Here is a 15,568-nt window from a genome sequence, read left to right as displayed (position 1 = left end):
TTGCTTCGTAACAGGGTGACCTTTAGCGCGGTTACCGAAGCTGACAAAAAGCTGTTCTGATCTCCTGTATGAGGCAGAACGCTCGATGTATACCCTCAGGGCCCTGACGGGGCAGAGCAGGGACAATTAACGGAAGAACCAGGGGACTGGTTCGTGTCGCTGGATCTGAAAGACGCATACTTTCACCCGTATGATCAGGAGGACTTCTGAGGAGCCGGATCCAAAGCTATCTTGGGCCGGGGTCCTTGGCGCTTCGGGAAGGTGTAGCATCTTGGTGGGCTATGGCGGGCTGGATAGCCATAGGCTCGCTCAGCGCTACCGCCGAGCCATTGGTTCGATTTTATAGCACTGCACGAACCAATGGACGTGCAGTTTTACTGCGTGATTGAAAAGGCTTCAGTTGAAGAGGAAAAAAGGAGTTTTTCCCATACAAGTGTCTTACAGACGCAGTACGAGTGGAATATCGAAAGGGAACTAAGGTTAGTTCAGGTTGTAAAATGTCAAATATCAATCTGAAATTCACACACACACACACACACACACACACACACATATATATATATATATATATATATATATATATATATATATATATGAAACAAAAAAATGTCAAATGTGTTAACTTATATGCAGTCAAATAAAAAAGGAAAATATCCTGTTGCTTTTTAAGTGACAGCTACACTAAATTCAACTTTTCTTGAAAATGGTATAGCATTTCAAGATCATATAAACCCAACATGAACACATACAGTATAATGTACCACATGCATTTTAATTTATTTTTATCGTGGACATGTTATATGTCATTGACCCCAATACAAACCATCCAGCCATCAAATCTCTCCCAAGGCACAACTCTTCCCTGATTGGCTAGAAGACGTCACATGACTCATATGGCTTGACACGCATATGACATTGAAAGGGGATTCAAATGCTCTACTCATAACATCACATCCTCTGCCTGCCAAATATTACAAATCCCACAAATAACAAAAGCTTAATGTCCACCTTAAGTAAATCCATTTAGTCTCAGCTCTTCTCCACGGCTAAATTTCCAGGAACAAACGCACGAATGGCAGTGTAAAATGATTTTATTACTTGGAAGCGCCTCTCTGGTGAACCCTAGATGGCGAGGCCTCATGGAAATGACTGTGACATGACAAATGGCTCAACATTAGGGTGTATAATTGTCCATTAGTAAGAGAACTCAGTGCACACAGCTCTGGGAGTTGGATGAGAGTGTGTTAGTTAGAGGATGTGATCTGCCAAAGCTGTTCCTCTGAAAGACCACAGTAAGGCTTGGCAGATCTATGATTATCCTACAGCTTTATAAAAGAATAACTGTATAATCACATTTAAAAATAATTTTGCTTCATATAAAACTAAAACATAAGAAAGCGTTTTCGTTATAAAATAAAGGTTAACTCAAATCAGTGGTATTTAGTGTCATTGAGATGCTATTAGATTTTTTGTTAATATTTTGAATTTGATTTTATTTTTAGATTTTCTACTTTAATGTTAACTTTAAAGTTTTATGAATTTTGTTGTGTTTTGCCATTTTTAGTAGTTTTTGATGTTTTTAAATATGTGTATATAGTTTCTTTTCATTTTCATTTCAGTTTTAGTTGTAGTTATTTTAGTAGATCAAGTTAAACAACATTGAAAATGAGAAATGTTGCCTTGAAAACTAGCTGAAATAAATAAATATGTATGTATGTATGTATGTATGTATGTATGTATGTATGTATATATATATATATATATATATATATATATATATATATACACATATACTCACTGGCCACTTTATTAGCTACACCTTGCTAGTACCGGGTTGGACCCCCTTTTGCCTTCAGAACTGCCTTAATACTTCGTGGCATAGATTCAACAAGGTGTTGGAAACATTCCTAAGAGATTTTCGTCCATATTGACATGATAGCATCACGCAGTTGATGCATATTTGTCGGCTGCACATCCATGATGCCAATCTCCCGTTCCCCCACATCCCAAAGGTGCTCTATTGGATTGAGATCTGGTGACTGTGGAGGCCATTTGAGTAAAGTGAACTCATTGTTATGTTCAAGAAACTAGTCTGAGATGATTTGAGCTTTGTGACATGGTGCATTATCCTGTTGGAAGTAGCCATCAGAAGATGGGTACACTGTAGCCATAAAGGGATGGACATGGTCAGCAACAATACTCAGGTAGGCTAGGGCGTTTAAACGATGCTCAATTGGTACTAAGGGGCCCAAAGTGTGCCAAGAAAATATCCCCCACACCATTACACCACCACCACCAGCCTGAGCCGCTGAGACAAGGCAGGATGGATCCATAATTTCATGTTCTTCACATCAAATTCTGACCCTACCATCTGAATGTCGCAGCAGAAATCAAGACTCAACAGACCAGGCATCATTTTTCCAATCTTCTATTGTCTAATTAGCTGACAGGAGCGGCACCCGGTGTGGTCTTCTGCTGCTGTAGCATATCTGCTTCAGGGTTTGACGTGTTGTGCGTTCAGAGATGGTATTCTGCATACCTTGCTTGTAACAAGTGGTTATTTGAGTTACTGTTGCCTTTCTATAATCTCTAACGAGTCTGCCCATTCTCCTCTGACCTCTGACATCAACAAGGCATTTTTGTCCACACAATTGCCGCTGACTGGATATTTTCTCTTTTTTGGACCATTCTCTGTAAACCCTAGAGACGGTTGTGCGTGAAAATCCCAGTAGATCAGCAGTTTTTGAAATAATCAGACCAGCCTGTCTGGCACCAACCAACTTTCCACGTTCAAAGTCACTTAAATCCACTTTCTTCCCCATTCTGATGCTCGGTTTGAACTTCAGCAAGTCGTCTTCACCACATCTAGATGCCTAAATGCATTGAGTTGCTGCCATGTGATTGGCTGATTAGCAATTTGTGTTACCAAGCAATTGAACAGGTGTCCCTAATAAAGTGGCCGGTGAGTATATATATATATATATATATATATATATATATATACACACACATGCATATATTTTTTATATATTTTTTAAATATATTTTTTATTTCAGTTAACATGCTTTATTTCAAGTAAAACAAGTATTGTTTTTATAGTTTTAGTTTTAGTCAACTATAACAACTCTTTAGTTAACTATAACAACTGAAATAATAAAATAAAATATATTAAACTTAAGCTAAACTCAGCTAGTTTCCAAAGCATCATTTTGCATTTTCTTTTGGTTTTATTTAAAGTACTAAAATAACAAAAAATTGGAATAAAAACAAAAAAAAAACAAACAAAAAAAAACAAATGAGATATATACATTTATATATACAGTATCTCACAGAAGCGAGTACACCCCTCACATTTTTGTAAATATTTTATTATATCTTTTCATGTGACAACACTGAAGAAATGACACTTTGTTACAATGTAAAGTAGTGAGTGTACAGCTTGTATAACAGTGTAAATTTGCTGTCCCCTCAAAATAACTCAACACACAGCCATTAATGTCTAAACCGCTAGCCACAAAAGTGAGTACATCCCTAAGAGAAAATATCCAAATTGGGCCCAATTAGCCATTTTCTCTCCCTAGTGTCATGTGACTCCTTAGTGTTACAAGGTCTCAGGTGTGAATGGGGAGCAGGTGTGTTAAATTTGGTGTTATCGCTCTCACTCTCTCATACTGGTCACTGGAAGTTCAACATGGCACCTCATGCCAAAGAACTCTCTGAGGATCTGAAAAAAAGAATTGTTGCTCTACATAAAGATGGCGTAGGCTATAAGAAGATTGCCAACACCCTGAAACTGAGCTGCAGCACGGTGGCCAAGACCATACAGCGGTTTAACAGGACAGGTTCCACTCAGAACAGGCCTCACCATGGTCGACCAAAGAAGTTGAGTGAACGTGCTCAGCGTCATATCCAGAGGCTGTGTTTGGGAAATAGATGTATGAGTGCTGCCAGCATTGCTGCAGAGGTTGAAGGGGTGGGGGGTCAGCCTGTCAGTGCTCAGACCATACGCCGCACACTGCATCAAATTGGTCTGCATGGCTGTCGTCCCAGAAGGAAGCCTCTTCTAAAGATGATTCACAAGAAAGCCCGCAAACAATTTTCTGAAGACAAGCAGACTAAGGACATGGATTACTGGAACCATGTCCTGTGGTTTGATGAGACCAAGATAAACTTATTTGGTTCAGATGGTGTCAAGCGTGTGTGGCGGCAACCAGGTGAAAGACAAAGAGAAGTGGGTCTTGCCTACAGTCAAGCATGGTGGTGGGAGTGTCATGGTCTGGGGGCTGCATGAGTGCTGCCAACACTGGGGAGCAACAGTTCATTGAGGGAACCATGAATGCCAACATGTACTGCGACATACTGAAGCAGAGACTAGGCCGCAGGGGCAGTATTCCAACATGATAACGACCCCAAACACACCTCCAAGATGACCACTGCCTTGCTAAAGAAGCTGAGGGTAAAGGTGATGGACTGGCCAAGCATGTCTCCAGACCTAAACCCTATTGAGCATCTGTGAGGCATCCTCAAATGGAAGGTGGAGGAGCACAAGGTCTCTAACATCCACCAGCTCTGTGATGTCAGCATGGAGGAGTGGAAGAGGACTCCAGTGGTGGAAAATACAGGTCCTTCTCAAACAATTAACATATTGTGATAAAGTTCATTATTTTCTGTAATGTACTGATAAACATTAGACTTTCATATATTTTAGATTCATTACAACACAACTGAAGTAGTTCAAGCCTTTTATTGTTTTAATATTGATGATTTTGGCATACAGCTCATGAAAACCCAAAATTCCTATCTCAAAAAATTAGCATATCATGAAAAGGTTCTCTAAACGAGCTATTAACCTAATCATCTGAATGAACTAATTAACTGTAAACACCTGCAAAAGATTCCTGAGGCTTTTAAAAACTCCCAGCCTGGTTCATTACTCAAAACCGCAATCATGGGTAAGACTGCCGACCTGACTGCTGTCCAGATGGCCATCATTGACACCCTCAAGCAAGAGGGTGAGACACAGAAAGAAATTTCTGAACGAATAGGCTGTTCCCAGAGTGCTGTATCAAGGCACCTCAATGGGAAGTCTGTGGGAAGGAAAAAGTGTGGCAGAAAACGCAGCACAACGAGAAGAGGTGACCGGACCCTGAGGAAGATTGTGGAGAAGGACCGATTCCAGACCTTGGGGGACCTGCGGAAGCAGTGGACTGAGTCTGGAGTAGAAACATCCAGAGCCACCGTGTACAGGCGTGTGCAGGAAATGGGCTACAGGTGCCGCATTCCCCAGGTCAAGCCACTTTTGAACCAGAAACAGCGGCAGAAGCGCCTGACCTGGGCTACAGAGAAGCAGCACTGGACTGTTGCTCAGTGGTCCAAAGTACTTTTTTCGGATGAAAGCAAATTTTGCATGTCATTCGGAAATCAAGGTGCCAGAGTCTGGAGGAAGACTGGGGAGAGGGAAATGCCAAAATGCCTGAAGTCCAGTGTCAAGTACCCACAGTCAGTGATGCTGGTGTTGGTCCACTGTGTTTTATCAAGGGCAGGGTCAATGCAGCTAGCTATCAGGAGATTTTGGAGCACTTCATGCTTCCATCTGCTGAAAAGCTTTATGGAGATGAAGATTTAATTTTTCAGCACGACCTGGCACCTGCTCACAGTGCCAAAACCACTGGTAAATGGTTTACTGACCATGGTATTACTGTGCTCAATTGGCCTGCCAACTCTCCTGACCTGAACCCCATAGAGAATCTGTGGGATATTGTGAAGAGAAAGTTGAGAGACGCAAGACCCAACACTCTGGATGAGCTTAAGGCCGCTATCGAAGCATCCTGGGCCTCCATAACACCTCAGCAGTGCCACAGGCTGATTGCCTCCATGCCACGCCGCATTGAAGCAGTCATTTCTGCAAAAGGATTCCCGACCAAGTATTGAGTGCATAAATGAACATAATGGCCATTCTTTTATTGGTCGGATGAAATATGCTAATTTTTTGAGATAGGAATTTTGGGTTTTCATGAGCTGTATGCCAAAATCATCAATATTAAAACAATAAAAGGCTTGAACTACTTCAGTTGTGTTGTAATGAATCTAAAATATATGAAAGTCTAATGTTTATCAGTACATTACAGAAAATAATGAACTTTATCACAATATGCAAATTTTTTGAGAAGGACCTGTAATGGTGGCCACACAAAATATTGACACTTTGGGCCCAATTTGGACATTTTCACTTAGGGGTGTGACTTTTGTGGCCAGCGGTTTAGACATTAATGGCTGTGTGTTGAGTTATATTGAGGGGACAGCACATTTACACTGATATACAATCTGTACACTCACTACTTTACATTGTAGCAAAGTGTCATTTCTTCAGTGTTGTCACATGAAAAGATATAATAAAATATTTACAAAAATGTGAGGGGTGTACTCACTTCTGTGAGATACTGTATATATATATATATATATATATATATATATATATATATATATATATACGAATAAAGATGACAAAAACATTGAAACTACTAAAACTTTAAATTTAAATTGGAAACATAGAATATACACTGAACAAAATTATAAACGCAACACTTTTGTTTTTGCCCCCATTTTTCATGAGCTGAACTCAAAGATCTAAGACTTTTTCTATGTACACAAAAGGCCTATTTCTCTGAAATATTGTTCACAAATCTGTCTAAATCTGTGTTAGTGAGCACTTCTCCTTTGCCGAGATAATCCATCCATGCTGATTAGACAGCACGATTATTGCACAGGTGTGCCTTAGGCTGGTCACAATAAAAGGCCACTCTAAAATGTGCAGTTTTACTGTATCGGGGGGGTCCAAAAACCACTCAATACCACCATTTTCCTCACGCAGTGCAACACATCTCCTTCGCATAGAGTTGATTAGGTTGTCCACTCCTCTTCAATGGCCGTGCGAAGTTGCTGGATATTGGCAGAAACTGGAACACGCTGTCATATACGCCGATCCAGAGCATCCCAAACATGCTCAATGGGTGACATGTCCGGTGAGTATGCTGGCCATGCAAGAACTGGGATGTTTTCAGCTTCCAGGAATTGTGTACAGATCCTTGCAACATGGGGCCGTGCATTATCATGCTGCAACATGAGGTGATGGTCGTGAATGAATGGCACAACAATGGGCCTCAGGATCTCGTCACGTTATCTCTGTGCATTCAAAATTCCATCAATAAAATGCACATGGGTTCGTTGTCCATAACATACGCCTGCCCATGCCATAACCCCACCGCCACCATGGGCCACTCGATCCACAACGTTGACATCAGCAAACCGCTCACCCACACGACGCCATACACGCTGTCTGCCATCTGCCCTGTACAGTGAAAACCGGGATTCATCTGTGAAGAGAACATCTTTCCAGAGTGCCAGACTCCATCGAATGTGAGTATTTGTCCACTCAAGTCGGTTACAACGATGAACTGCAGTCAGGTCGAGACCCCGATGAGGACAACGAGCATGCAGATGAGCTTCCCTGAGACGGTTTCTGACAATTTCTTTGGTTATGCAAACCGATTGTTGCAGAAGCTGTCCGGGTGGCTGGTCTCAGACAATCTTGGAGGTGAAGATGCTGGATGTGGAGATCCTGGGCTGGTGTGGTTACACGTGGTCTGCGGTTGTGAGGCCGGTTGGATTTACTGCCAAATCCTCTGAAACGCCTTTTGAGATGGCTTTGGGTAGAGAAATGAACATTCAATTCACGGGCAACAGCTCTGGTGGACATTCCTGCAGTCAGCATGCCAATTGCACGCTCACTCAAAACTTGCGACATCTGTGGCATTGTGCTGTGTGATAAAACTGCACATTTTAGAGTGGCCTTTTATTGTGGCCAGCCTAAGGCACACCTGTGCAATAATCATGCTGTCTAATCAGCATCTTGATATGCCACACCTGTGAGGTGGATGGATTATCTCGGCAAAGGAGAAGTGCTCACTAACACAGATTTAGACAGATTTGTGAACAATATTTGAGAGAAATAGGCCTTTTGTGTACATAGAAAAAGTTTTAGATCTTGAGTTCAGCTCTTAAAAAATGGGGGCAAAAACAAAAGTGTTGCGTTTATAATTTTATTCAGTATAAAATAAATACGAATTCAAAATATCAATAAAAACTATAGTATATCAATGATACTAAAAACTAAAATAACACTGATATCGATTTGCCAATAGATCTTCAGGCAGATTTGTAAACAGGCTCAACCATTTGAATGAAAAGATGACTCAAAAAATGATTCCTTCATAAATTAGGCATGACTTTGACTATGCTTTACTCATCACATGAATAATATCAAGTCTAGACCAGTTTTAATGATGTTTCCAAGCCTAGAAAATACAATTCTGAAAATGCCTGGCACTGTATTTCCAGTGTGCTGTGTGATAGAGAGAGCTATGCTGTACCTGTAATGGCGTGGTGAGAGAAAGCCTCCACATAGGTCAGGTAGTTGTGTGGACAGTGTTTCTTCAGCCACTTACACACGTCCTGCTGGGTCCAAAGCACCACTGGTTTGCATAAGCTAGACAGCGTTGGGCTGGTGTGGTACACAGTGAAGGCCTCTCCTGGCTGCATCTGTGGAGCGAAAATATTTTTTTGTCACCATCTCGACAGAAACCAGTTTAAAACTGAAGCAAAAACTATATGTAGCTATATGTTCAGCAGGTTTAAAAATGTCAATCTATCATACTAAAAAAACCGCACATGGATTAGTAGGCAGGACGATTATGGAAAAAACGGCATGTTTTCATATCTTCAGGGTGCTCTTACAGAGTACTTTTGTCTGTGAAAGCGCTAATTAAAACAACTAGCGCTGCATGCTTCTGTGTAAACAATGCTCTTCTAATTACACGCACACTTTGTTCTGACTGCCGCAATGAGCAGAAAGATTTATCAAAACACACTTTTATGGCTCTCTGCTGCAGAGAAGTGTAATAAAACCCTTTACTGGGGTATATTACGCTTGTGTGAGAGCATGATGAAATGCAACGCTAGCTTGTGTAAACTATGAGTGTAAACACTCACAGGCCTGATTTATTTAATTGTGACTACCAGAGACCTTACATTGTAAGACAAATCTTGGCATACGTGTCCAAAACATCTTTATAATGTCTTATTTCGAAAAGTGAATATGCAAAGTGAATAGTGTAACACTATTACCAACAAAAAAGACCACCAGAAGACATTGAATCTCATTCACTAAACATGCGTACGCACAAATTTTTGCGTGAAATGTGCGTACGGACGTTTTCACGAATAAATCATGATTCATCAAAAACTTTCGTACTAAAATTTATTCTAAATGTACGAAAAAATTAAAGAACAACTTATACCACACGTACGCAATAATCATGTACGCCCGGGGCCTTATAAGCATGTATAAAGAACCCCACATATAATTAGATATGTTATGTACAGTGGGTGAAAAGTAACTAGACAAAATAGATTGTAAAAGGCTGAAAACATGATTTTGTGCGAAAAAGTGACAAGGTCAAACACAGAGATGAAACAAAGGAAAGCACAGCACAGGCCAGAAGCATTCAACAGACAGAATATAATATAAGAGTCATATTTCGGCTGGATCTCTTAAAGGGATAGTTCACTCAAAAAATGTATTAATTAATTGAAGTGACATACTGCCAAGTATGGTGACCCATACTCGGAATTCGTGCTCTGCATTTAACCCATCCAACATGCACACACACACACCTTGAACACACACACACCTTGAACACACACCCGGAGCAGTGGGCAGCCATTTATGCTGCGGCGCCCAGGGAGCAGTTGGGGGTTCGGTGCAGTGTTAATTTTGGCAGGCATTTTTTATTTAGTCTTAGTCTTTATCTTGAGACGAAAATGCTTAATAGTCTAAGTCATATTTTAGTCATTTGAGTCTTTCATAGTTTTAGTCTAGTTTTAGTAGACGAAAAGTCATTGCATTTTTGTCAACTTTTAGTCAAACTGCAGTTACCAACATTTATTTTGGAAGCTATTTTATATGTAGTATTCAAACAAAAATAGTCATTAATTCTTCTCTCTTTAGACCAAATCAATTAAGCTTAGTTATGAGAAATTTGAATCAAGGATTGAATTTGGAAAAACTGCAATAAATTTTCATTTTTTTGGTAGAGATATAAATTAAACTCATTTTTCAGATACAGTAGGTTTACTTAACAAGTATACATTTATTTAACATCTTTTGTTGGTTAACATTTATGACAGATAATTAGGAATGCTGTCCATTTAAGATGGAAGGTATGCATGTAATAGCCTACTGACATACATTCAGTTTTCACCCACCTGTTTAAGCTCACTTAAACCACAACGGACTGTATTTCCGTGAGATTCTCTACATGAGAGACATTTGGACTGCTGTGTGTGTATTTGAGCACTGAGAACTGATCGCGCGCTGTATGAGAACTGAAGAAGTGGAGCGTGCGCCAGAGAGAGCACTTCTATCAGCGCGATTCCGCCTATCGCACCTTCACTGACTTTAAGTTAATCGACAATGAATTGTGACTCCCGGGAAAAACGGGACGTCTGGTCACCCACTCCCTAACCCTTCGGGTGCTGAGGCCATTGTTTCAGATCGCTAGTTCGCGTTTTGGTAGTCTATCCGTCCACTGCGGCTGCCATACTGAGACTAGATGCAAACGCACCTTATCCAATGACAGAGAAGCACATTTTGAAAGACAAGACAGTTAACTTAGTCTATAGGATGTATTTTGAATGTCCGTAGTCCTCAAATAACATTTTAGTCCCGTCTCGTCTTGTTAACGAAGACGCGCATAAATTTCGTCATAGTTTTTATCATCAGATATTAGTTTTAGCTCGTCAACGTCTCCTCTTAATCACAGAAAAAAGGTTCGTTGACGAATATTTTTCGTCGTCGTCTTCGTCAACGAAATTAACACTGGTTCGGTGCCTTGCTCATGGGCACCTCAGTCGTGGTAGTGAGGGTGGAGAAGAGCGCTGGACATTCACTCCCCCCACCTACAATCCCTGCCGGAGACTCGAACCCGCAACCTTTGGATTACGAGTCCGACTCTCTAACCATTAGGCCACAACTTCCCTGTTTAATTAAATTTAAAATAAAATAAAATAAAATAATGTCATCATTAAGACCCTCATGTTGTTCCAAACCAAAGATATTTTGCTTTTGATTTTTATTTTTTAAATTTAGTTTTTTGTCCAAACAGTGGAAGTCAATGGGGTCCAATGTTGTTTGATTTCTTCAAAATGCTTCAAGAAAGTCATTCAGGTTTAAAATTAAATGGGGGTGGGGAAATTATGACATAACTTACTGTACATTTTCCAGTGAACATCAAAAACAAAAAAGATAACATTTATATAAATTTAAACAATAAATAAACTGCTGCAGAACACAAGTTACAGGCTTGCAATTGTATTTAAAGTATTAATTAAACTGTCAGTCAGTAGCTACAATAACCTGGGAAACAGAGTTGAATGGTTGAAGCTGATGAACGCATTCATCAAAATTTGTATTAAACTGAAATGAGATAATTTACTCATTTACTAATTTTCCCCTAAGAAGTACACAAATGATGTTACTTTTTGTGTGGCATTATTTTAAAGAATTACTTTTTTGTAAAAGGGGAACAAGTGGTAACAGTGTTGCTTGCAAAATGTGGGACACAAATAGAGATAATGCTCCTCGTGATATAGCTTAAATTGTACTGTATGTTAGACAATATTTATCTAACGTATAGTTCTCAGATATGGGTTTTATACTGAAGAAACCGTAATGGCACACCACCCTATTTATGGAAAGTGGGAGATGAGAATGAGGATGAGACAGAGAGCAAAGAGGATCTGGTGAGTGCTGCTAGTCACCCTCATCGTCACCATCAGCGCCTCCTCCTCCCTCTCCTCCATCCCCTGCTCCCTCTTTCCCAGCCATCAATCACACTCTATCTCTCCCAAGCCAGCCTCTGGGCATTACACAGCCACCCTTGAACCCATGAGACCTGATTCTGTCCAGCCTGAAACATACAGTCATTAATAATACACAGGGGATTGAACCTGTAAGGAGAGGGGCGGCCCGATCTGGGCGGCCATTTTGTGAGATGAGTCTGAATACATCAAGCTGATGCATGATTAGAGGAACAGCCATGTCCTCCTCAGTTAATTATATACACTACCATTCAATAGCTAGGAGTCAGTATGATTAATTTTTAAAGAAATTAATGCTTTTATATTGCATGGATGCATTAAATTTGTCAAAAGTGACAGTAAAGATGTTTCTAATGTTATAAAATATTTCTATTTGAAATATATTTCTATTTTTTTTTTTTTTTTTTTTCATCAAAAAACCCTAAAAGAAATAAATAAATAAAATATAATGGTTTCCACAAAATATTAAGTAACACGACTGTTTTGATACAAATTAATAATAATAGTTAGTAATAGTAATAATAATAATAATAATAATAATAGGAAATGTTTCTTGAGCAGCAAATTGGCATTAGATTGATTTCTGAAGGATCACGTGACACTGAAGACTGGAGTAATGAAAACATAGTAATAGGAGTAATAGAAAACATATGTTAAATTGTAATTATTTCTCACAATATTTTTACTGTATTTTACAAATAAATGCAGCATTGGTGAGCATAAGAGACTTAATTAAAAAATTTAAAAAAAATCTAACCAACCCCAAACTTTGAATGGTAGTCTGTATATGCTTCACCCTCTGGGGTCGGCTGTATCGCCGGCGTGACCAGCTCAGTTTTTTAAGATCAGTGCAAAAGACACTAAAAATACTCTGTTGATTTTGGTCACACAAATAAGTGTTACACATCAATCGAAACTGTTAAGTGTCTATTTTTTTTTTTTTTTTTTATGTACACTCACGATTACAACAAAACGTTGTGGTTTTGGGGGAAAAAAGAAAACCAACAGGGTGCGCTCTCTGTCTTCTCTGTCAACCGCAATCTGTTTTTAGTAACGAGTCACTAAAATGAAGCGTAACTCAGCAAATACTCAACACAGAAACATGAGAGTTATCTCTATAGAAAGCCTGAAGTGTCTACTTTCGATCGAGTCATATCGAAAACAAACATTCTGTGATAAAGTAATCCGTAAGAAACCGACACGACCCAGTTGACCACGAGATTCTTCTTTCCATCCACCTTCTTTCCAATCTCCATAACCTCTTTTCTAAATATCCCTGAAACTCTCCTTCAATCATTCTAAATGTCTTTCTCTTCCTTTATTGTCTATTTCTTTCTGTCTCACTCTTTCTGTCTGTCTGTTTGTGTCTCAGTGTGCTTTTATTCTCCCGTTGGCATCTTCTCTCCTCCTGTCTTGGCGGTGTATCTCTGATTTCACCTGCTGGAGCTGGATCAGGGATTAAACTTTAAGGCACAGGCGGGTGACTTGCATCTCTTTAATATTCTGCCTGCTCCCTCTGTCTTAGAGATCGTTTTGCTCTTACAACCTCAGATACAATCAGAGATCAAAATGAGTTAGTGGACTCAATCTGAAGCACACAGTGAGTCTGTCACCATGTAAATAGGTGATGTCACACTGACCTTGTTGTGCTGCTTGTGTTTCCTTGTAAATCCAGTGATTTCTGCCTAGTACTTTCCTGCCTGTGTCAAATTCATTTTAATTTAGTTCATTGTAAGGTAATAGTTTAATTTAGTTTACTGAAGTTCAGTCAGTTCAGTTAATTTCTTTTCAAATTTGTTAATCATAATGTAACTTAAAGGGGTCATATGATGCGATTTCAAGTTTTCCTTTCTCTTTGTAGTGTTACAAGCTGTTCATGCATAGATAAGATCCCTGGAGTTGCAAAGATTAAAGTCTCAAAACCAAAGAGATATTCTTTATAAAAGTTAAGACTCTGCCACGCCCCCCTAAAACGGCTCATTTAAACACACCCCCACATGTCTCGATGTGGGGAGATTTTCATAACACCGCCCAAATGTTTACGCAAAGAAAGGGGGTGTGATTTTTATTCTCGCTGTAGTATTGTTGCTGCCACTGGCGCCATGTCCTGGAAATGCTGTGAAAGCTAAACTACTTTGTTTGGACTTCCAAAAGAGGACACAATTAGAAATCAGTGGTTAAGTTGTATTTACAACACTGTTCCAGAGCAGTACAATGCAAATATTCGAGTGTGTGCGGCGCAATTTACGGAGGACTATTCCCTGAACCTGGCAGGAGAGTAGCCTATAATGCTGGCTTGCACTAAGGCTGTTTCTATAAAGTGGGGCAATTCCAACTTTGCAAGGACAGTCTGGTGCTTCTGACTCACAGCCTGTAAGTACGTTTCTGCTACTAACTATTCAAACGTGAGTTTTGAGCAGTGTAGAGTGCTTGTTGTTTGTTGTTTCTCTGATCATAAATGCAGACACGGTAATGTTTACACGGCGCTATGCAACGCGATGCGTGAAAAGACTAAGTCAGGGCAATTCAATTGGCGGCCCGCGGGCCCGATCCGGCCCGCCAATCATCTTCATTCGGCTTGAGTACGCAGGGTTGCACGTTCGCCTAGAATTGTTCTTGTACTAATTAGTTTGTCCATGAGGTGCCAACACTGGCCCAGGCCAGCCAAAAAGAAAAGGGAAAGATGCAATAACAACAATCTACTGGAGACCGCAACATCAATAGATGGCAGCATTGACAAGCGCTTATGTGAGGGAGTTATGAGATATCCACAATTCTAACGTTAGTTTTAACAAGTTTAAAGACAGTGTTATCGGACATAACTTCTGGCAAGAAATAGCTGCGACACTGGACGTGCCGCTTCAAACAAGCGCGCCAGCGCTTCAATGGACAAAACCACACACAATGATGTAAAAATATGTGGTTTTGGTTACCTCATAAACACTTAATCCCAAATTAATATAAAGAGTTGGGAGAAAATTGGATATGTGTCAAATCTGCGTCATGTGCATCAGGTTTTATTAAACAAACTGCATTGCTTTTAATGTGAAACCTGCTGTAGTCTGTGATTGATGTAAATCAAATAACTAAAGAAAAAGAGAAATCACTTACTGCTAATCAATAAAGAATAATCAATATAGCATATGCATACAATGTATAGTTTATGTGAAGATTGTTTTAAGTTCACTTAGAAAAAGTTGTTATATTTTCCAAAGCCTATTAAATGTTAAAAATAACATCATAACATTTCAATTATACTGTAATATTAAATGGCTGTAATTAATGGCTAAAATTAAAGGAAAAAATATATTTAATAGAGACAACAGTAACATTATTTGTATTAATGAGACTATTTCATTAATAATAGGCTAGTAAAAAGATGCCATTAAATACATATTGAAAATGTACCATCTTTATGTTGTTTCTATATTAATTTAGAAGTTCAGTGTGAAAATATGACAACACAAATATATTAATATGCCTTTAGTTTCATTTTTTTTATTAATTACAGAAAAAGATTTGTGATTATTTTTAATTGAATGGCAGACAACAGTAATGTTAACCTTTAATAGATGTTACTGTTGGTAATATTAGTTAATTTTACTGCTGAATATGCATTTAAATTTAATTT

The 15,568-nt window shown here is 39.2% G+C and overlaps 1 protein-coding gene across 2 annotated transcripts in view; it reads right to left on the bottom strand.

The window, feature by feature from the left end:
* LOC306860448 (sterile alpha motif domain-containing protein 10-like) overlaps positions 1–15,568 on the bottom strand; it is a 92,611-nt gene that overhangs the window by 21,497 nt on the left and 55,546 nt on the right. For both annotated transcript variants that reach the window (XM_079402175.1, XM_079402174.1), the window contains one exon: positions 8,430–8,598. In XM_079402175.1, coding sequence (XP_079258301.1) covers positions 8,430–8,598 — 169 coding nt within the window. The remainder of the gene's footprint in view (positions 1–8,429; positions 8,599–15,568) is intronic.

This window comes from Barbus barbus, assembly GCF_936440315.1.
Source record: "Barbus barbus genome assembly, chromosome: 41".
Lineage (NCBI taxonomy): Eukaryota > Metazoa > Chordata > Actinopteri > Cypriniformes > Cyprinidae > Barbus > Barbus barbus.
Note: the sequence above shows the minus strand (reverse complement) of the source record. Positions and strands in the feature narration are given on the sequence as shown.